Source organism: Acomys russatus, chromosome 9, assembly GCF_903995435.1.
Source record: "Acomys russatus chromosome 9, mAcoRus1.1, whole genome shotgun sequence".
NCBI classification, from domain to species: Eukaryota; Metazoa; Chordata; class Mammalia; order Rodentia; family Muridae; genus Acomys; species Acomys russatus.
The window spans coordinates 4,585,768-4,608,351 of NC_067145.1; the positions used below are offsets into that span (position 1 = coordinate 4,585,768).

At 37.8% G+C, this 22,584-nt stretch overlaps 1 protein-coding gene across 2 annotated transcripts in view; it reads right to left on the reverse strand.

The window, feature by feature from the left end:
* Nipbl (NIPBL cohesin loading factor) overlaps nt 1-6,791 on the reverse strand; it is a 93,078-nt gene extending 86,287 nt beyond the window's left edge. For both annotated transcript variants that reach the window (XM_051150936.1, XM_051150937.1), the window contains exons 1-3: nt 6,714-6,791; nt 4,588-4,753; nt 2,066-2,193 (exon numbers count right to left, since the gene is read on the reverse strand). In XM_051150936.1, the coding sequence (XP_051006893.1) occupies nt 2,066-2,193; nt 4,588-4,753; nt 6,714-6,777 (358 nt within the window). In that variant the 5' untranslated portion in view covers nt 6,778-6,791. The remainder of the gene's footprint in view (nt 1-2,065; nt 2,194-4,587; nt 4,754-6,713) is intronic.
* Nucleotides 6,792-22,584: the final 15,793 nt, after the last annotated feature.

Here is a 22,584-nt window from a genome sequence, read left to right on the forward strand (position 1 = left end):
ACAGTTCTTTCTGATTATCTCAAAGTTCCAAAGACTTGCATTTAGTCACCAAAAGTTATCTTCTGAAGGATGGTACTTGTTCATAAAGTACTTGTTTTGCTGCACAAATATGAGTGCTTGGGTTTGAAATCCTAGAATCCACATAAAATTCTGGCTGTGGCCACACTTAGAACCCTAGCACTGAGGTACAGGGTAAAAGAGAGTGGAGATAGGGCAGCCCCTGAAATTCAGTAGGCAGCTAGCCTAGGTCAGATGATGAGCATCAGGTTCACTTAAGAGTCTGCTTCAAAATATGAAAGGTTCAGAGCAATCATCATGATATGCACGCGCTCACATGCGCGCACGCACGCGCACACACACACATACACACAACTATAACACAACACGTATCCACAGAAAGTAACCTTTAAAAATTTAAGCCTTGTCTTATGAAAATACTTTTAAAACAAGTATTAACAAACTGCTTTTAAAATTCTACTTTTTTTTACAAAATTATATATAGTAATTATATATTTAACTAAAATTATGCAGAATTACACAAAATATGTAAATTAAGATGAGTACTATAAAACTTTTTATACAGTGACTTACTATTCAAATTCAGACTCACATATATAGATTACAAAAAATGTATTAGTATCCTTGGATGATTTTATTTATGCATGTGTTTTTGTGTGTGGGTTATGTACATTTGCATGCAGCTGAGTGCAGAAGCCAGAAGAGGGTGTCAGATCCTTTAGAAATGGAGTCCTAAGCACCCAAGGTAGAAAACAAAGACCAGTAGATGCTTTTAACTAACTACTGAGCCATTTCTCCACTTTGCTACTGTTTCTTCACCAGTGGGCTCCAGAGCTTTCAGAATGTACAGCTTCACTTTCGCTCATCACTGCTACTGTCTTGCACCTGCTCTAGTTTACTGGTTCTAGCAAATCCACAGCCAGACCTTGGCTGTCTGCTTTCCACTTGTTGACAGGTAAGAGGAACATAACTGAGTTGTGAGTAATCGGTAGGAATATGCAATTGCTTTGACAAAATAAAACAAAAACAAAACTGAATTCACACAGAAAAATAACGAAATAAAAAGCAGTATTATTTTAAAATATCCACACAAAAAAAGAACTAAGAAACAGAATGAAGAGCAACATGGATAGCTACATTGCTAAAGTTAACAAGAATGAATCTGATGATATTCTTAAACACAGTTAGCCAATCAGCTAACCTGGACCTTCTAGAATTGCCTAAACTATTCCTTTCCTTGTTTAACCCTGAGAGCCAAGGATCAACCTGAATATAAAAAACATAGTTAAATTCCAGAAGACAATACTTCTCTAGCTTGAAGCTACCACTTAGGTACATATCAATTGTTCTGTGATGGATATTAATTTTTTTTTTTATCACCCCTTAAAATACTTAGAATAAGTCAAAGTTTAGTTACTAATAAACTAATTTTTACTGGTAAGGCAAAATGAGTATTAAGCCAATTCTTAGATAACCATGAACATCATTAATAAAATACTTAGTAATATATGTATAAAATACATGCTCAAAAGCTTTTACATATTTTCTTTATTACTTAAGATTTCAGGAGATGGCTCAGCGGTGAAGAACACTGGCTGCCCTTCCAGAGGACTTGGGTTCAATTCTCAGCACCCACATGGCAGCTCACAACTGTCTGTAACTCCAGTTCCAAAGGATCAGACATCCTCACAGAGACACACATGCAGGTAAAACACCAATGCACATGAAATTAAAACAACAACAACAAAATTTACTGAGAGATTCCAAACTTTTTATGATTTTCTAAAACCAAAATTTCTAAAGTTCACTTAATAAATACATCTTAGGATGCCTTAAAAACAAAACAAAATAAACTCCCAAAGTTTTGTTTAATTCCATACAACACCATAAAGATATTAAGTTTCCTTCTTGCTCTTGGCTTGATTTAAAATATGAACAGACATTTGTAAGTGAGAAACCAACTACTTAAAGACACTTAAATGTAATCATGTGTGAAGCAAGTTCTGATACAGGATTCACAAACATGTACTATGAAAAAGAAACTCACCACTTTGTACATATCTGTTCTGCATACTCTTCTCCCTGAAAACGTTAGGACTCCTTGCCAGGACGGCCTGCAACAAGACTGGTATATCGCCTTCGGGATCATCACTGCCAAGGTTATCTTTCAGTTCTCTGGCATTGAAAAAAATTATAGGCATGATTATAATCTTAAGAAGATTTACAGAAAAAACAAAAACCATATGACTACAGTAGGCCCAAGGTATGACTTTCAAAGATGTAATCCCCAGAAGAAATGAAATTGTCACAGAATTCCTAGACAACCCCCCACACTTTTATTTTTCTAAGGCATGGGGAAAGAGCGGCTGAAGTCATAACTGTACGGAATGACGAGTTTTCTAAAGAATATTCATGTTAATTTTAAGAGGATCTTTGACATACTACTCACTAATTAAAAACACAGAAGCAATGATGATGTTAAGATGCTATTTGGACGTGGAATATATTGACTGTCCCTCATGTCTGAACACGGGTGAGTGTGCCTTTCTTGGACTTGTTCTTCCAATGATATATGCAGTGTTGACATACTAAGAGAAGTCATACAGGTGATGTGATTTTTCTATCTTATTCTGTTTTTTTCAAATAAAATCATGGTAGAAAGCACAACCAAACAAGTGATAAAATAAATATAGTGACAATTCTCAGTAAACATCTAAATAATTAGCAAATTAAACTAGATATGCCTGTTTGGAAAGAAACCGGGTCTTCAAATTTTACATTCTCCCATCCAAATATTAACCCTAATCCTGCCTAGCTTCTGAGGTCAGAGAGCCTTGGGCATGGGCATGGTAGTAGACTCAATTTTCCTTTCTAAATATTACTTTTCCATACACTGCTTAAACATGGAGGACGTTGAGAACTGACGTCTGAAAGTTGTCTTCTGACGATCATACACTCACTCACTCTGGCATGTACATGGGCATGCATGCACGCATGCACAGAAACTCACTGGATCCAACAGTAAAGATCTAAAAAATGGCGCCCAACAGTAAGATTCAATAAATTCCAGGGAATTATCTTAAAGGAACTTCCTATAAAATAAATCCTAATTTTTTAATGTGCCTTTTTGTACCTCTTTAAATATTCAGGGAATACTGCAGATTGTATACAGGCATAAGCAACTGTTAATATGTACTGCACCCTTTCTCTAAATAATAAATCTCCAAATTTGGAAATTTAATAAAGAATGAAAAAGTATATAAATACTATTTAAATAGGTTACAATAGGATAAAAGTGATAGATCTTGAGAAAAATTTGTTATTATATGTGTGCATGTGCAGGTATGCACATGCTGTGACAGTGTGGAGATGAGAGGACAACCTTGTGGAGTCAGTTCTTCACTTCCACCTTTATGTGTATTCTAGAACTGAACTTAGGTCAGTAAGCATGCACTTTATCCACTGAGCCATCTCACTAGACCAAGATTTTATTTTTAAATAAATTTTTGTGTTGTTAAGATAGTAAAATATACATTGCTTTCTAGTGACAAACATATTATGTATACTCATTGTTTAGCTCATTTTTATTTTAAATTCTATTGTATGAAAATGCACATCTATGTTGAAATGAAAAAGAATTATTTTACTTTCCATGGAGTTCATTTTGGAGTTCTTGTTACATTCAGCCTCATACTCTGGTGTCTAGAAAATTCGATTTCTAACAATATTAGGAAAGGAGAAGATAAGTTTTATAAGCACATTTAAATCTCTGTGTGTGCAGATGATACCAAGATCATTTCTACAAGTTGAAGAGATCAGCAAAGACATGCCTGGGTCAAAACTGTTGTCACAAATTGACTATGGCCTACCTAATCTCTTCAATGTCATATCAAAATTGGCTGTATTTTCACTTGGTTACTGACATATTCTTTCCTTTCTTTTTGAGACAAGGTTTCACTAAGTAGCCTTGGTTGGCCTGGAACTTGTTGGGTAGACCAGGCTGGCTTCTGATTCATACAGATCTGCCTGTTTCTGAGTGCTGGGATTAATGGCATGTACCACCAACTCCTGGATCAAAACTGACATTTAAAAAAAAAGTATGAATGTACATTTTGCCTTGTACGTAATTCTAGCGCTTGGGTGTCTGAGGCAAGAGATGGGCGGTGAGTCTGAAGATAGGCTGGTTATAGAGTGAGACTGTCTCAAAGGCCAAAGGTATCTGGGGCCATCCATAGCTTCACTAGCAGAGCACAGACCTAGCATGTATGGAACTGCGCATCTGACTGCCCACACCACATAACCTAAGTGTGGTGGTACACACACACAATACCCGCACTTGAAGAAGTAGCAGAATAGAAGTTCCAGAACCTCATCAGCTGCATAGCAAGTTCAAGGCCGGCCTGGGATACACGAGACCTGTCACAGACAACAATAAAAGAAGACAACAGACTGCCCCTCGCCACAAGTACATATCTGAAAACTTTGGAAATTACTTAAAAAGGAATGGTGATTTTTCTTAGTTAAGACCAGAAACTTTTTACTCTTAGATGTAAAATTGAGATTACTTACATGTGATCTGTTGATACCTGGTTGAGACTATGGACAAGCTGTGAAGCCAAATTGTCATCCCTACAGGCCAAAAGGCAGTTCACCTCTTCTGCTATTCGTGAATTAAAGAGCAGGCTCTTTGTAGTTGTAGCAGGTAAAGGAGATGGAAGAGGCAGCTGGTTCAGGACTATTTAAAATAAAAGCAGATTATTAGATACTGACTGCAAGAAATCTTTATATACTATGTAAATTTTAAGACTAAAAATAAGTTGTAAGTATCAATGTGACAAATGACTGAAAAACATTACTCTTCACTCTGTAAAAAAAAATCTCAATCAACCCAAGAAACCACCCCTCCAAAACCACCACAGGCCATTACAGACTATAACATTCGGGGTTACTTAGCTGCTGCTCCTTTTCTTTTCCTTTTTTTTTTTTTTTTTTTTTTTTGGTTTGTTTCTTGTTTTTTGAGACAGGGTTTTTTTGTGTAGGCCCCAGCTGTCCTGGATTTGCTTGGTAGACCAGGTTGGCCTTGAACACTCAGAGATCAACCTGCCTCTTCCTCCCCTTGTGCTGGGATTAAAGGTGTGTACCACTGGCTTCTTTATAGTCATGCTTAATTTTCATTTAAAAGCACAACTTTGAGACGTAGGGTTAAGAAGCAGCTTGTCGGAGCAGTAGCACACTTAGACAAAGCAAGAACAATACCTGACTACACCTGATATGTTGTTTGAAAGCATAAGGATAGAAACAAATAGCTCATAGTAGAATACTCAGAGTACAACATTCCTGAAGAATAATAAAGAATTCTTCATAAATTCCAAAATCTTTTTTTGCTGGGCGGGGATGGTGCACGCCTTTAATCTCAGCACTCGGGAGGCAGAGGCTGGCAGATCGCTGTGAGTTCGAGGCCAGCCTGGTCTACAAACTGAGTCCTGGACAGCCAAGGCTACACAGAGAGACCCTGTCTCAAAAACAAAGCAAAATCTCTTTTTATCATTCTACTCTAAACAACAAACAAATAAACAAAGGAATATTTTATAGCTTAATTTCCATTATTTAATGTAAGCACACTTCCTGGGAATTTGTTTATTTGCCTAAAGGTTAAGAGATCCAACTAAAATATATGTATCAGAGCGCTCACGGCACAGCTTTCACTAATAAAACCACAAAACAATCAATGGTTACTTCACAGAACTTACCATGAAGACAAGCATAAAAAGTGTGGGTATACCTGATATGAAAGGCAGAAAAACCAAGAGAAGGCGAGCAGCATACATAGTTTGCCATGCACACACATTGCGTTTCTTGTCTTACAAATAACAAAAACTAGAGCCTGTTTCACTGTTTCCTACAGAGTAATGATAATCCAACCACCCACTTTCTAGTGATGGGAGCTTCCTACACTCAACTGAAAACATAAAGCAAAGCCCAGGGAGGAGCTCTGAGAACAAATGAAAACAGTACTGGAAGCTACCAAAGTTATTTTTTTTCACAGATTATTACAAACTTTTATAATGCAATAGGAAAAGGTATCTATTTTTTCATTTTTCTTTTTGACTCTTTCCTTTGTCTCTATTCGCATACTGAGAGTAGTATATGACACTGGGCAAACACTTGGGAAGACTCTACATCATTACCCAGGACAAAGAACAGTTATAAATATCTACAAAATAAATGTCCTTAACATTCTGTGTTAACTAAATTTCCACCTATTGGCAATGATTTTTAATTCTTTAGTGTTCAGGGTAAAGTGGGCTCTCATGTCAGTGACATGTATCTGTAACAAACTCCAACACATAATTAACATGATATTAAAAAATCAGTACCCCTAGAATTTAGGTAAGATGGGCTCTCAGATTCTTATTTTTGGAGAGCAATTTCAGGTACTGTTTTTCTAAAGACTTTCTTTTAAAAGTCCTTAGTTTTAAGGTCTTTAAAAATTATCACACTACCATTTCCTTAGGAGTCCACAGAAGGAATCAGAAATTAAGATTATATACTAGGTGGCAGCATTAATTATGGTACTCCCACACATACACCAATCAAATATATTATATATTTATGACATTAAATATACCTTTGTGTTTCTAAAAGGAATGTTAGCAAACAAGAGAACTTAAATTAGATAAACTATGCAAACTTACGGTCCGTGAGACTAGCAATCCCCGCAAGAGTCGTTATGGGGACATGGGGCATATCCCCATTCATCCTGAAGCCCTGGAGTGGTGCTGCCGATGAAAGTGTTTAGTTCAGGTGCCAGCTGTCATCACTTTCCATCTCCCAAATCTGCAACACACACACACAAAGAAAACCATATAAGTATTTGTGGAACTGTGACAAGTATATGACCAGTAGAGAGACGCTTATTCATTTAGAAACATAAAAAAAAAATCTCAACTTTTATTTGCTCAATGTATTTAACAAGTTACCCATAAATACCAGTTGCTACCCACTAAGCACTGCAAAAATGCTTTGCATACATTAAAATTTAGGCCTCACAACAACCCAGGTACAGCAGGGCACAATTGTTTTCTGAATTTTACTAATAAAAAAAAAAATCCCATGGAGTTTAAAGTAACTAGTCGAGCTGGGATTCAAATGACGCACTCTGGCCCCAGAATCCGCTCTTAACTTCTGCTGTAAAATAGTGCCAGAGCAAAGGCCTCAGCCAAACTTGATAAACACTCATTGCTTTCCAAATTCTAAATCAATAAAAGTTTTACTTAATTAACTGGCTTCAATTTCTTGTCTAGTTAGTTTTCTTTCCACTCTGTTAAATAGACTTTACTTTCCTACCAATCTACCTTTTAAGATTCTCTTGTATTCTTGTGTTTTAATGTGTTTGTATCTCTTTAATATAATCTCCTTATCAAAAAAGTTTTATTGTCCTTTATTTTAAATTCTACAATTCAATATCAATTTCACTCCATAGACATTTTAACTTAGAATAGCTATGAACTTATGACATTTATTGCCTGATGTTCTCTTGATAAATTACTACATAATTACTACATTTGATGCCTCTCTTCCCAGTTTGTAAGCTGTTACTGTGTTACTTGTTCATGTATGTACAGATGTACCAGTGTGTGCCTGCAGGTCAAGGCACACTCTGCAGAAGCCGTTCTCTCCTCTACCACGTGGGTCTTGGCTTGGGGCTGGTGCTTTTCCCCGCGGAGCCAGCTCGCCTGCCCATCTTCTGCAGTGTCATAAAGCATGGTTTTACTCGTTAGCTAGGTTAGCCTCCAATGCCTGATTCTTCTGCCCGTGCTCTCAAGTTCCTGAATTACAGGTAGGTGTTAAGTCATGTGTGGCTTGTTTCATGTCATTCTTGTGAGATTATTTGATTCTCACCCCGCCTTAGTCTTTCTAACTGATACATTGTACTAATAAAAATCAATCATATAATCAGTATGCAACCACATAAATGGACGGAATGGTATTAACTAGTGTTCTCTCCCACTCTTTTTTGAAAAAAACATTTTAGTATGATTGTGCATATATGTATGTTTACCATATGAGTGTCTGGTGCTCTTGGAGGTCAGAAGAAGCTGTTGGATCAGAACTTGAACTACAACTGAACCTGAGTCCCCTGTAAAACACCAAGGGCTCTTGAACTGCTGAGCCATCATCCCAACTCCTTTACTTTTCTTTTGCAAATAACTTAATTGGTTCAAGCATTTAATATTTATGATAAAATTCATCCCCTTTCTCTAAAAAAAGTATGTATACATACATAAAGGATACTATGAAAAATTTGAATATTTTCCCCTTGAATGTTCTAGATTTTTTTTTTCTATCTTAGTTTCAACTTATGGCTTCAGTAATGTTTTTGCATGTAAGATAATATAACATTTCAATAATCTGTCCATTAATTAAAACATGTTTTTATTGTTTTTATTGTTACTAGATGTAACTGGCTTCCGTTATCACACATCTCAACCCAACTTTGCAAGCAAAATGGTTTAACATGTCAGAGCAAGTGCCAGAAAAAGCGTAAGGATCTGAGTTGCAGTGTCACACTATGGAAGGACACATCTAACTCCATGTAGTCCTCTGACATGTACAGTATGCTGGGGCCCAAGCACGTGTACATGGACATGGATGGACACACACACACACACACACACACACACACACACACACACACACACACACACACACACACCACACTCCAAACAAAAATTATTATTATTATTTTAAAATGTATTTTATTTATTTTAGCTGGAGCCACAGACAGTTGTGAGCTGGCATGTGGGTGCTAGGAATTGAACCTGGGTCCTCTGGAAGAACAGCCAGTGCTCTTAACCTCTGAACCATCTCTCCAGCCCCAAAACATTATTTTTAAAAGTATATATTAGTATTAAGAACCTTCCCCATGTCTTAAATTATAAATTTAGGCAAACAAGTTACATAAAATATAAATGTATGTCTTGGCATTTCCAAAGTGAATATCCATAGCACCACCAGACAGAACAATAGTGTGCAATTCCGTCTACAGGTAATATTTTTAGGAAATATTCTCAACGCGGCTGGGGAGATAACCCGTCTGTAAAGTGCTTGCACCATAGCATAAGGACCTGGACTTACCCTCAGCACTTGTGTCCAAACAAAACTGTATCTTGTATGGGGGAAGCACATTCACTTGTTAAGAGCATCTGCTGCTTTTCCAGAGGACCTGAGGTGGGTTCCAAGCAATCACCCTGGGTGGCTCACAGCTACCTGATACTCTAAATGCATAGCACCCTCTCTTCTAGCTTCTGGACCCAGGCACATAGTCCACCCCACCCCCCACAAGGTTTTAAAAGCCATGTGTGTTACAGTGCACTTACAGTTCAGTGCTGAGGAGCAGAGATAGGTGGATTCCTGGGACTAACTAGCAGCTAACATAGCCTACACAGGCAACAAGAAATTCTGTTTTGTTGTTGTACTTTTGTTTTTGTTTTTAAAGTTGGCCTGAGTGAGGTGGAGCACCATGCCGGCACTCAGAAGGCATAGGCAGGTGGACTCCTGGGAGTTTGAGACCAGGTTAATTTACAAAGGTAAGGGAGAGGGAAAGGGAAAGGAAAAGGGAAAGGAAAAGGGAAAGGGAAAGGGGAAAGGGGAAAGGGGAAAGGGGAAAGGGGAAAGGGGAAAGGGAAGGAAAGGAAAGGAAAGGAAAGGAGAGGAAAGGAAAGGAGAGGAAAGGAGAGGAGAGGAAAGGAAAGGAAAGGAAGGCAGGGAGAGGAAGGAAAAGACAAGAGACTGCGCATACCCACTCTCACATACGTGCCCTGTAAAGAAGAATATACCCTGAAGAACTGATCATATATATACATGGCTCAAAGCATGCACACATATATCAACACAACATTGTAAAGCATCTTAGTAGTGAACAGTGGGCAGAAAAGATATCTGCTTATTAAGCAGCTACTATATTATAAAGGTTTTTGTTTTTGTTTTTTGTTTTTTTTTTTAAAGCACTCTGGTGTACTTTCATCTAATCTTTGATGAGTATCCTGATATACAGAGAAGGTGAGAATTTACCTGAGGTCATAGATCAGGGGCCAAACCCAGGCTATCAAACACATGAACATTTTGCATAACTAAAGTGCATCATCAACATTGTCACAATATATAGGCAAAGAAAGGGGGAGAAACAGAAAACAAAACTGGGCTATTTAAACTCTTCCATTGGGCAACCACAAATTATTTAATACTCTGTATCTCTATTTCTTATGTCTGTAAGAGGCAGGCAATTATTCTAATTTTGTTGGGAGAATGAGATTAATTAATACATGTAATGCTGTAAAGTACTTAGGTTTTTCTATTTTGCTTGTTATGTTATCTCAGACTGTCACATTTATATACATACATACTACACACACACACACACACACACACACACACACACACACACACGGTACATTCTTTTTCTAATACTGTTGAATGGAGAGTTAAAAGTTAGATTTGATCAACAGTTCGCAAATATTCTGAGTTAAACACGGCATCCAACACACCAAACATTTCTACACTATTTGGTCCTTCATGATGAAGTGTGCAATATCAGTTTTGTGTTGCAGAAACTTGCTAGGCAAAAAAAGGGACTGTAGCACATGCTAGAGAATACTAGATGAAATATGAAGGATGTATTCATAAGCACACTGACCAAGAGCATATGGTCAGGAAAAAAGCCTCCAAAAGTCTATCATACAATGCTGATTCTCTCTTCCCGCAGCCTGGATACAAACAATCTCAAGATTCCCCTTAGGAATAATACAATAATCAAAAGGAAGATGGGATACTAGTGAGAGAGAATGAAAGCAAAAAGTTCTGTGAGAAGACTATAGTTTCAGTATATAATAATGGTCCAATTTTGGACTTAAATAATCTAGGTTAAAATGCCAATGTAATATTAACAGGAGATTTCTGAAGTACAAAGCTGGTGATTAAGAAATGGACAAGGTTAGTGAGAATTACAGCTATGCAATGGCAAAGTTATTGACTAGTCTACCCAAGGCCTTAGTACAATCAATGCCAGCACCGCAAAAATAACTCACTCACTCTCCCAAAAATGAAGATTAATTCAGTAAGTAATTTATACTCAACACAGCTTAACTATTAAATAACCCAAAATAAAAATATAGAATGTTTAAAAAACTGGAGCTTTTCAGCGTTGACATGATTCTACAAGAGGAAAACTCCAAAGCTGACATCATATGGCAGTGACAATTATGACACGGGCACATCTGGGCTAGTAAGACAGCTTGCTGAGCCTGTGGCAACCTGAGTGTGATCCTGTTTTGTAAAGCAGAACAGAACTCCAGAAAGCGTCTTCTGACCTCCACACACGTGCCATGGAACACATGCTTGGCATACACGGACACACAGACTAAATAGATGAAGCACAGGCAGAAAAAAGAATACTGTTTAAAATCACCTTCAGGCTGTGTATGAAACATAGTGAGTTTTATGACTGGACTTGCGGCTCATCCTCAAAGAACCTCACCATGTGTTTTCAAATATTCCCAAACTGAAAACTAAAAAACCCACACAATCACACTCAACCTCAAACTCCACAACAGCTCTGATACCAAGCATTCTGGATCAGGGCTACTAAACCTACAAAAACAGAAGCAAGAGGAAGGTAACACCGCAGTAGGAGGTTTCTTTTTAGGCACTTTTAACCTGCCAGGCATGTATATGTGTATATATATATTTTTTCCTAACTATAACATAAGAAGCATAAGAAGGTTATCATAGTGATTATCTTTATTTCCTATATTAAAACTTAGGTCCTAGGAGCTCAATAGCGTGTGACTACATGGGTAGTTAAGCAGAGGTAGGATCTGCACTTGAGTGTTCCTTTTCTTTCATGGCTAAGTTATCTAGGTATCTATCTACCTACCTACCTACCTTGAAGATAGGCTCTCCTACTGTAGCTGGCCTTGAACTCACAATCTTTCTCCTTCAGCCTAACCAAGTACTAGGATTACAGGCCTTTGGTACCACAATCAGCCTGAATTCATGTGTTTCTAAGACACTTTTATATTCTTGGACATATTAAAAGGCTCTAACACCTGGATACAAGAAACATCACACTTATGTCAACAACAAAAAAAGCCAATAAAGGTACAAAAGAATAGAATACAAACATCTGATGCCGTAATTCAAAATCTTCATGCTATGTGATTGTAAGATTATTTTGATCTCAGACCCAAAGTTCATAAATATGGACCATTAACTAATTGGTGCTTTTTTTCCTTTGTTAATGTACATTTCTGGGTAGGTATAGGAAAGGTCTAAAACTAGCACACTTTAGGACTAGGGAGATGGCTCAGTGGGTAAAGTGCTGGCCTGCCTGTAAGCCTAGCGCTGGGTTAGGAATAGATGGATACATCTTGGAGGGAAGAGCTAGCTGGGTGGCCAAGCTCAAAGGTCAGTGTGAAACACTGCTTCCAAAAGTGGGAGAAGTCACCGGGCGTGGTGCTACATGCCTTTAATCCCAGCACTCAGGAGGCAGAGGCAGGTGGATCACTGTGAATTTGAGGCCAGCCTGGTCTACAAAGTGAGTCTAGGACAGCCAAGGCTACACAGAGAAACCCTGTCTCAGAGAAGTGACTGAAGAAGTTATCTCCACATCAACTTCTGGTCTTCATACAGATGCAGACACACAGACACACAGACATACAGGCAGACAGACAGGCACGCGCGCGCGCGCACACACACCCCCACACACACACACCTGGGCAGGCCACACACATGCATTCACATACATACTTGAACACACACACACACACATGCAATATATTTCATTACTTTAGTTAATATTACATTTAACTTATGAATGGCCTTAAATTTATCTTGGAACTATGTGGGACATAAATCTTCAAAAGCTACAGAGGTTAAATAAACCTATGTTACACTAATCATTTCACTTTAGTGGAACTACCTTCAGATTCTGTTTCCCGATCTGCTACTCAACAGATTTTTTTCCCCCACATTCTACTCAGACATGGATGAGTGGGTCCTCCTCAAATCCTAGCTCAAAATCCAAGTTATCAGTCAGCACCCCCTGTGAAAATCTACTTCCTTTAAAACATTTCTGCTTCTCTAAAATTCCAAATTAACACCATTAAGAAAAGTATAAAATGGAACAAAGCTACTTCGAGACATTTGTTTCACTTTTAGAAGTCCCCTGCAGTCATCACAGTAAATATTAAGAATGTTTCTGTATACGTGCCTAAGTCATATGGTTCTATTATCATATGTACAATGAAATGCACATACGCAACATAGAAGGGAAACACATCACTGAGTTCATTATATTGTGAAAAGTTAACATTAAGTGAATCAGGTTGGGATTTGCAATTTTCCAAAAGCAGTTTATAAAATGAAGTTCTGCTTGCTGAAAAACAAGAGTACAATTTTTCCTTGATATTTATTTTCTTTCCTCCCCCCGCCCCCGCCCAATTATTTCATGTGAACTGATTTTAAATAGTGGCAACTGGATATAGTAGGACCAAGTAGTTAGACAAGTCTAATCATCTCAATATACAAGTATACAAACTGCATCAGGGGAAGAAAAAAAGTCGTGAATGCCATAATGATAACTTCAAAATGTAGAGAGTGGAGTTTTGGGATGTGGCTCAGTTAATGGAGTGGTTGTAGTGCATACATGAAGCCCAGGGTTCCATCACTAGCACCTCATAAATAAATTGTGGTAAGCACATGCTTGTAATCCCAGCACTTGGAAGTACAGGCAGAAGGAATGCAAGTTCAAGGACGCCCTCTGCTACGCAGGGCTACATGACACCATGTCTCAAAATAAGTAAATAAATAAGTTAAATAAAAATATTTCATAGAAGAAATATTAAAATGCCACTAGGATTTGGTTTGCTAGTCTATCTTCCCTCAACATAAAAATAATTTGTCTTTTTAATGCTGCAAATGAAATAGCCTGTCTCTAAGCACTGCTCCCCCAAATTAAGACTATCTGAAAAGGCTGTTTCTTAAACAGATGGTATTAGAAGTGCAAAATAAACCTATTATTTTATTTCTTTCTAATTAAGTTTGGCTTTAAATGTGTAACCGTTACAGGTTTGGAACAAATCATGCTTGAATAATATGAAATTTTATCTATAATCTAAGGACTCCACAAGAGGGCACACTTTCAACTACTGTTAAGTGGGAAAGTTTAAAAACTCAAGACTTAATAAACTACTGCAAGGAAAGTTGGCTACATTTTCCAGACTGATGACTCAATATCATTAGAAAGCAAGAATGATGAAGTGTGTAATGTTTTGTTTAAGCACTCACACGCTGAAGCTTTTTTTTTTTAAATGCATGCAAAATTTAAGAAAAACTTAGATCTGCACCCTCCCCCTTGTTTTTTGAGACAGATTCTCAATATATGGCTCAGGCTAGTTGTTATCTCAAGGGTAGACAGGCATGCCCATCTCTGGCCTACAAACCTTTACAAGAAATTGTGGGTACTTTGACTTTTTTATCCTAATATGACACAGACCTTTGAACAATTAATTAATTAATACAACTCAGTGTGGCAACAAATGAGATTCTGATAATTAGTAGATTCTAGTTAAAGAGGTAAGATCAGAGGCTGGAGAAATGGCTTGGCAGCTAAGAGCATTGGCTGTCCTTCCAGTAGACCCCACATCTGATTTCCAACATTCATATGGAGACTTACAACCATCTGTAATTCCAGTTCCAGGGGACCTAATTCCCTCTTCTAGTGTCCATGGGCACCAGGCACATACAAGGTACACAGACATACATGCAGGCAAAACATCTATATACATTTAAGATCATTAAGAAAATTACTCAAAAAATAACTTGAAAAGACTATACAGATTATAACCAAAACCACCGTGGATGATATATGCATAACCTGCATCTTTTTGTTGTTGTTGTTTGTTTTTTGGAGACAGAGTCTCTCTGTGTAGCCTTGGCTGTCCTGGAGTAGCTTTGTAGACCAGGTTAGCCTCGAACTCAGCGATCTGCCTGCTTCTGCCTCCCAAGTGCTGGGCTTAAAGGCGTGCTGCACCAAGCCTGGCTGCATCTTAACGCAATCTCTCTCTCTCTCTGAAGATATCATTCATGCAATCCTTTTGCATTAACTTTTCTTATTACTGAGTCACTCTATATAGCACAAAATACCTACTTGGTGTTAATGTTCCCTGTTGTCAATGAAACAAAACAAAAAGCTGATTCTCCAATTACTGCTTACTAGCACTGTTTGTTTTTGCTAAGTTCTTTATTGTCTATCTTCACCTCAAAATTTTCTTGAACCCACAACACTATTTATATATTCACTCATGTCATTTTTCCAAATGCCTCACCAGTCAGGCATCACAACAGCATTGTTAAATTCAATGAACAAGCCAGCCTCAGGCCCCACATAATCTGTCTCAACAGTCAACACAACTGACTCCTCTCTGAATAATCAATCCTTCCCCTTATCTCTCAAAACAACAACATAAACTTCTCTGCCGGTATGTGTTCCTCTCGGATTCCTACTTTTTTCCCTTTGCATATTCCTGCCCTCATTCCCCTATGGATCTCCTTCAGCCTCCAGTTTAAAAACATACAATCAATCAAAAAGCAGTGCCTCTATGCTGAGAACTCCAGTTAGTACCTACAACTTTGATTCCTGCTCACATCAAGTGCCTAATTGGCAATTTCTGATTTGATTTCTGCATGCGTGTATGCATGCATGTGTGTATGTGTATGTGCAAGCCTAGATATAGACTTTAAGAACAATTTGTATAAATTCTGTCATATATATATTTACGCAAATATTTTCTCTTGATATTTTTCTTCAGCTTTTCATTCTCTCAACATTATTCTTTGAAGAGCTGAATATTAATTTGACAATGAAGTTTAATTAACCAATGTATTGTTTTATAAATTGTACCATTTGGCATTAAAAGAACTTTCTACTCAATATAAACTAATAATAAATTTTCTCACTTGTAGCTTTACATAATGTGAAGTATAAAATTAATTTCAATTTTTCTGTTTTGGATATGGATACCCAAGTGTTATTATTACATCTACATTTGATAAAAGCATCCTTCTTTTTAGACTGATCAGTTTTTATTCTACTGTAATCCCTCAGTTTCCAAATGTTAAATGGGTCGTACTTCTTGATGCTCTCCCTCAAATATTGTATTGTGTTTATTGCTATCATTTTGTAGTGAGTTTTGCAATTAGGTACTATTAGTCTATACTGGTTGCTCTTTTCTTTAAAAATCAATCTGGTTCTAGGGTTTTTATAGCTACACATTGATTATAATCATTTTGACAACTTCTAAAGGTTTACTGGGATTAGGATAGGTATATATGTAACTTTGTGTACCTACTAATTTGAATAGAAGTGACATGCTAATAATATTGAGTCTTGTGATCGTCAATGTGCATCTCTTGACTAATCTACATTTTTTTATTTAATTGCTCTTACCAATGTCTTCTACATTGAAGTTTAAACATATTTCCTCCCCCCCCCCCCGCACCCCCCTCCCCCGGGCGGAGTGGCTCCTTCACTGGAGGCAGAAGACTGGCAGGAGACCACAAGCTCAAGGATAACCTGAGCTACACATATCAAAGCCATGCTTCAGAAAACAAACAGGACTGTCAGGAGGTCTCAGCAAGTACAGGTTTGCTTGTGGGACAAACTTGATGACTTGAGTGAGTGAGTATGTATGTATGTATGTATTTATATATCTATGTATTGTTTTGAATGTTCTTGGGTTATTGTCACTTCCTTAGTCCAGGATATATGATAGATAATTTGCTGTTTTAGTGGTGAAATGATCAAGAAAAAAAGCACTGTCACATGACAGAGGGTTTTTTTGTTGTGCAAAAAATCCAAGCAAAACCTAGAAGTATAAAAAAGAGAAATGCAAAAAAAATTGTCAAATTATGTTTTAAAAAATATTTTGTTTATGGTATACTTTAAAGTAGAATCTCCTGATCTTCCTGACTCCTCAGTGCTAGAATTAAAGAAGTTCACCACTGAGCTTTAACCCTTAACACAATTAGCTTTTACACAGAAACACAAAAGTAAACTAAACAAAACTTTCCATCTAAACTGTAATACTAAATTATCGGACCTCGACACAGTAATTTAACTTCTCTGTACCAGAATCTGGTTATATTAAGTACACTTAATCCTGGACAATTAACTTACAAGTTTCCTTCTTTTTGTTAATTTTCTGAGTAAGAAACTTCAGCGCCTATGGGGAAACCGAAGGCCCACATGTAAAAGAAGGAAATTAGACCTCTATCTCTGGCCTACACAAAAATCAGCTACAAATAATCAATGTGAAACCTCAAACACTGAGACTGCTAGGAGACGTATGTAGCCTGAGAACTGGCCTCATAAGTACTTGAAGAACTAAGCAAGCTGGCATGGAGGGAAGGACTCAGTAACAACACATAGATAAAACGGGTGTAGGTAAGTACTTTCTGACTAGAACTCTGTTTGCCCAGAAATTAAGGCCTATAATTGACAAACAGGACCTCATAAAACTAAGGGGCTTCTGTGCAGCAAAGAAAACAACCAAGAAAAGAGGAAGTCCACAAGTGGGAGAGAATTTTTGCCAGCTATGCATCTGACGGAGGATTAATAGTCAGGACACATAAGTAACTCAAAAAAGAATCAAGAAAATAAGCAAGTGGGGCATGGTGGCACACACCTTTAAATCCTAGCACTCAGGAGGCAGAGCCAGGTGAATCTTTATGAGTGCAAGGTAAGCCTGGTCTACATAGCGAGTTCCTGAGCTACATAGTGAGACCCTGTCTCAACAGCACACACAAAACAAACAAAGGAAAAAAACAAACAAACAAACAACCCAATTAAAAAGTAGGCTTTGGATCTCAATAGTCTTGGGGAGAAAAAAAAGCTGTGAATACCTTTAAAAGTGTTGAATATTCTTAGCAAGTAAGGAAATGCAAATTAAAACTACTTTGAGATTTCATGTTATCCAATTCAGAATGGCTAGGATCAAGAAAACAGGTGGAAACAAATGCTGATAAGAATGTGAGGAAAGAGGACCAATTATTCACTGTTGGTAGGACTGAAAACTGGTGGAAAATCCCTGGATAATCCTCAAAAAGCTAAAAAGTAGATCTACCATATGACTCAGCTGTACCACTCCTCAGCAGATGCCCAAAGGACTTGACATTCTACTCCACAGATAATTGTATGGCCATGTTCTCTCTCTCCCTTTATTCTCCCCTCCTTCCTACTTTACCTCTCCCTTATAGGGTGATTGTCTTGTGCACTGTATATTCAGATGCTAATTTATGTGCCCAGAGATCTGGTGGCAGTCTGGATATGGGCACTGTCATTTTTATGAAGAATCTTCCATTTCAATGTTGTGTAAAAATCGTTCTCCATTAAAAAAAAAAAGTTCTCCATCATCTCTGATAGGTTAATAAAGAGCTGATCAGCCTGGGCAAGAGAGGAGAGTAGACAGGATTTCCTATTCCAGTTAGGCATCAGTATCTGCCCAGCTGTATTACTTTAAGGCTTATTAATAAATGTAATTATTTACTAATTACTGTCTCTGTGTCATTATTTGAGAGCTAGGGTGGAAATAGAATAAAAAACATATATTATTTTTATACCCACCCCCCCTCAACAAGGTTCCATTAGGCAGTCCTGGGTGGCCTGGAACTCCCTATGTGGACCAGGTTGGTTTTGCACGGTCTCTGCATCCCGAGTGCTGAGATTTAAAAAGTGTGCCACCACACCTAGCGAAATTTTCTTTCATATTTGTGGATCTTAGCTCTGGATTCATAAATGTGAGTACAAAATCCAGAATAGCCAGAGATATGAGTAAAGGAAAAAGGGACCACAATGGGGGTAGCCATAAAGACGGAAGAGAAAGACACAGGTGCAATGACGGAAATGGGAAGGATTGGGAGAGGGAAAGAATGTCATCACAGATGGAGAGGTGGGAAAATAACACCAAGGATGTTTGAAAAAGTCATAGGGAATCATATTATTTTATTTTTAGCTTAAAATCATAGATACAAATGTACATCAGTACATAAATAGGCATCATACGTATATGACATGTATGTATATAATGCAGTCTTTTCGCCCCTTTTACACAATGATCCGTGAACCTTTAGGTGCAGGAGTTGTGCTGCAGACGTATCATATGAGTTGGGACTAGTTTCTACAACTCTGCATTTGATCGGCTGTTTGTTATAATGGTCTGTCTCTGTTGCAAAGATAAGTTTCTTTAATGAGGGATGAGAAATACATTCATCCAACTAGATCCTGGAGAAGGATACGATATACATATACATAAATGTACATATAAGACAAAGTTATGCCATGTGGGGTGACAGTGTTCCTCCCAAAAGCCGCAGACTAGCTAACAAAACCTTCAGGGCCAAGCATGGAAAATCTCCTTTTGAACTGTTGGTCAACAGTCCAAAAGACTTCCCAGACAACATAGGTTACTACTATTGGCCTTGATTGCCTCCCGTAAATTAGAAATAAAGACTCCATTCCTGAAGATACCATACATTTTGAACACAACAAAGCTTCCAACTTGTTTAAAAAAAAAAAAAAAAAAAGAAAGAAAAAAGGCCTAAAATATTTTCTGCTTCAAAAAGGCAACAAAGAACGCTGCTGCAAATGTGGTTCAAGGAGGCCAGGCTCCATCCCAGGCAGTCAAACTGGGCAGTGCTGTCCATGTGGTCTGGCTATAGAGTCACAAAGAATAGAAGAGTAAAAGGCTTGTGAAATATTCCACGGTTAAGAACAGCTGCTGAGGCATTTGCATGTAGCTGTGAAAGTAAAGCCTGGATTGTGCTGGAGACCCCTAAGACATTAGGGGTGCCAAAGCTGTGGGATATCTGCAAGGAGAGCTGCACACAGAAAATAGAACCAGCCAAAGAGGGAAAAGTCTGTTGCAGGCAGTAAAGCCTGAAGAGTGAAGGCATCTAAACCTTTTAACATCACACACTGAGCTACAGGAGCTGAAGTTTGCCCTGCTGCATTTCAGAATTGCTTTGGTCCAGTATTTCCTCACTGTGCCCCTACTCCTCCTTTTTTGACTGGTGTCATATATTCTGTCTCTCTGTGTGTTGGAAGTATGCAATTGCTTTTGAATTTTACAGGGGGTTACAGTGAAGAGATTACCTTGAATATCAGAAAATACTGGGACTTAACTTAAAGCCAGGTATTGTGGCGCATGCTTGTAATCCTAGCACTCAGGAAATGGCAGGAAGAGTTCAAGGTTAGCCTGCACTACATAATGAGACCTTGTCTTAAGAAATAAGTTAGTTTGAATTAGAATAAATATGTCTATTGAATTAGAAAGAGCTTTAGGACCTTGAAAAGAAAAATGATTTTCTAGAAGTTTGAAATCAATCAACTGCTTTAGAATAAACTTTAAAGGCCAGACCTAAATGTTAACTATATATCCTTGGATATTTATGAGTGAAACCTGGACAAGAACATTCACAGTATCTTTAGCTATGATATCTCAAATTAGAAACATCAAACATTCTTCAGAGCAGCTAAATGTGGTGGATCCATATCAGTGAATGAATGCTGTTACTCAGGAATAAAAAACAACAAATGATAGGTACACACAGTAATTGGAAATCTCAAGAAAATTATTCTGAGTGGGAAAAGGCCACTCTAAGGGCTATATACTGTATGATTCCATTTATGTAACATGAGAAACACTAGTTATGAGATGAAAACAGGTTAGTAGTTGCTGGGGAGTTAATGATGAAGGGCACAGGTGTACTGCTGCAGAAGAGCACAAGGCCCAGTTCTTATAATACCGGAGTAAGTCTGTGTCAAGTGTCCAAGTGTACATGTGTACACACGCTATATAGGCTACCCCAACCCAAAATAATGCATACATGGCTGGCTAAATCCAAGCAAGCTCTGAAAGTGAAATTGTCACAGCTCTAAAATGCATTAATACACCTAATCTATTGAGCCTGGTAGTCTGCCCTCAGGATGCCACTGCTGACTGAGGCTCACTGCTGCTGCTTAGCAGAGTGTCATAGTACTTACACATCACCAGTTCAGTAAGAGATCAAAATCCAGAAATCAAAGCATGGTTTCTGCTAAATGCATATTGATTTAAGACCACCATAAAGTCAAAAAGCCCTTACACTGCATCATCAACTGGAGACCGTGGGGCTGGAGAGATGGCTCAGCTGTCAAGAGCGCTGGCTGCTCTTAACACGGCAGCTCACAACTGTCTGTAACTCCTGTTCCAGGGAATCCAATACTCTCATACAGATACATGCAGTCAAAACACTAATGTACATAAAAAAAAAAATAAATTTCAAAAAACTGGAGAGTGTTTCAACAAACTTTTTATACTGGGCAAAATCAAAAGTTTAGACTAGCAGATTTAGAACTTTGTAGTATAACTAAAAGGCAGAACATTTTTAGTTTTAAAATATTTTAGGTTGAGGAGATAATTTTGATACGAATTTAAACATGTGAGAAACTATCATAGTCTTTACTAAGAATTACCAATTGTTTACGTTTTGCCTCATTTATCTTAATATTCATAAGTTCTTTCCTCTTTTCCTATGTGTGTCCAGAAGCATACACATATTTATGTTTCTACTGAGCCTTCTGGAAGTGTGCTGGAGATACCAAACTCCGTTTCTCTAAATACTTTGTATGTACCATCTTAGAACAAGTCTGACCTGGAACCACAGCAGGCTAGGCATGTTGGTCTCCTAGGAATGGCAGGGGCACAAATGAGCAAGCTCAGTCCTGCAAATGCTTCCCAAGCTTTCGCTCAGGTCATATCCACTTACTTCAGTGCTAAAAGCAAGACCTATGGCCAAATTTAAATTCAAGGGGCAAAGAAACAGTTCCTGCTTGTGGTGGGTAGGAGAAATGCACCTAGACAGCCACATGCCAAAGGGCTTGGGTACAGGGAGGAATAAAGAACTCGTGCTATTTACACAATTCATTGTATCCCAATGCTAAAGCCAACGCTTTCAGGAATGAGAACTGGTACTTAATAAGTCTTTATGTGATTCTGATAAAATCTCAAAGAGACTGAGTTCCACAGATTGCTGGATTTTAGCAAATACCAAAATACATACATTACTAATAATATCCTCAAATGATACCAATGCTGTTGATGCATGGACACACTATTGGGAAAGAGGAGACATTTCTGGTGAAATGTCATTTGTAATGGTATTTGAAAGCTTCATAGAAAAGGACGAAAAACAAGTGGAAAAGCAAACAGATGCAAAACTGCTTCACAAGCTTAAGACTCAGATGGACACAACTACACATGGGTTAAAATTAAAACAGGCAGGAAACATCACAGAAAAGTCTATGTTTTACATTAATGTAGTCTCAATGTGAGTGAAAGTTACAGGAAGCCATGAATAGTTTTATGATTTAAAAACAAACTATAAACCAGACCTGGAATTAGAATCTACTCTATGGCCACAGTATGGAAGATGTGGGAGGCAACAAGCTGGAGGCAGGAAGAGTGTGTA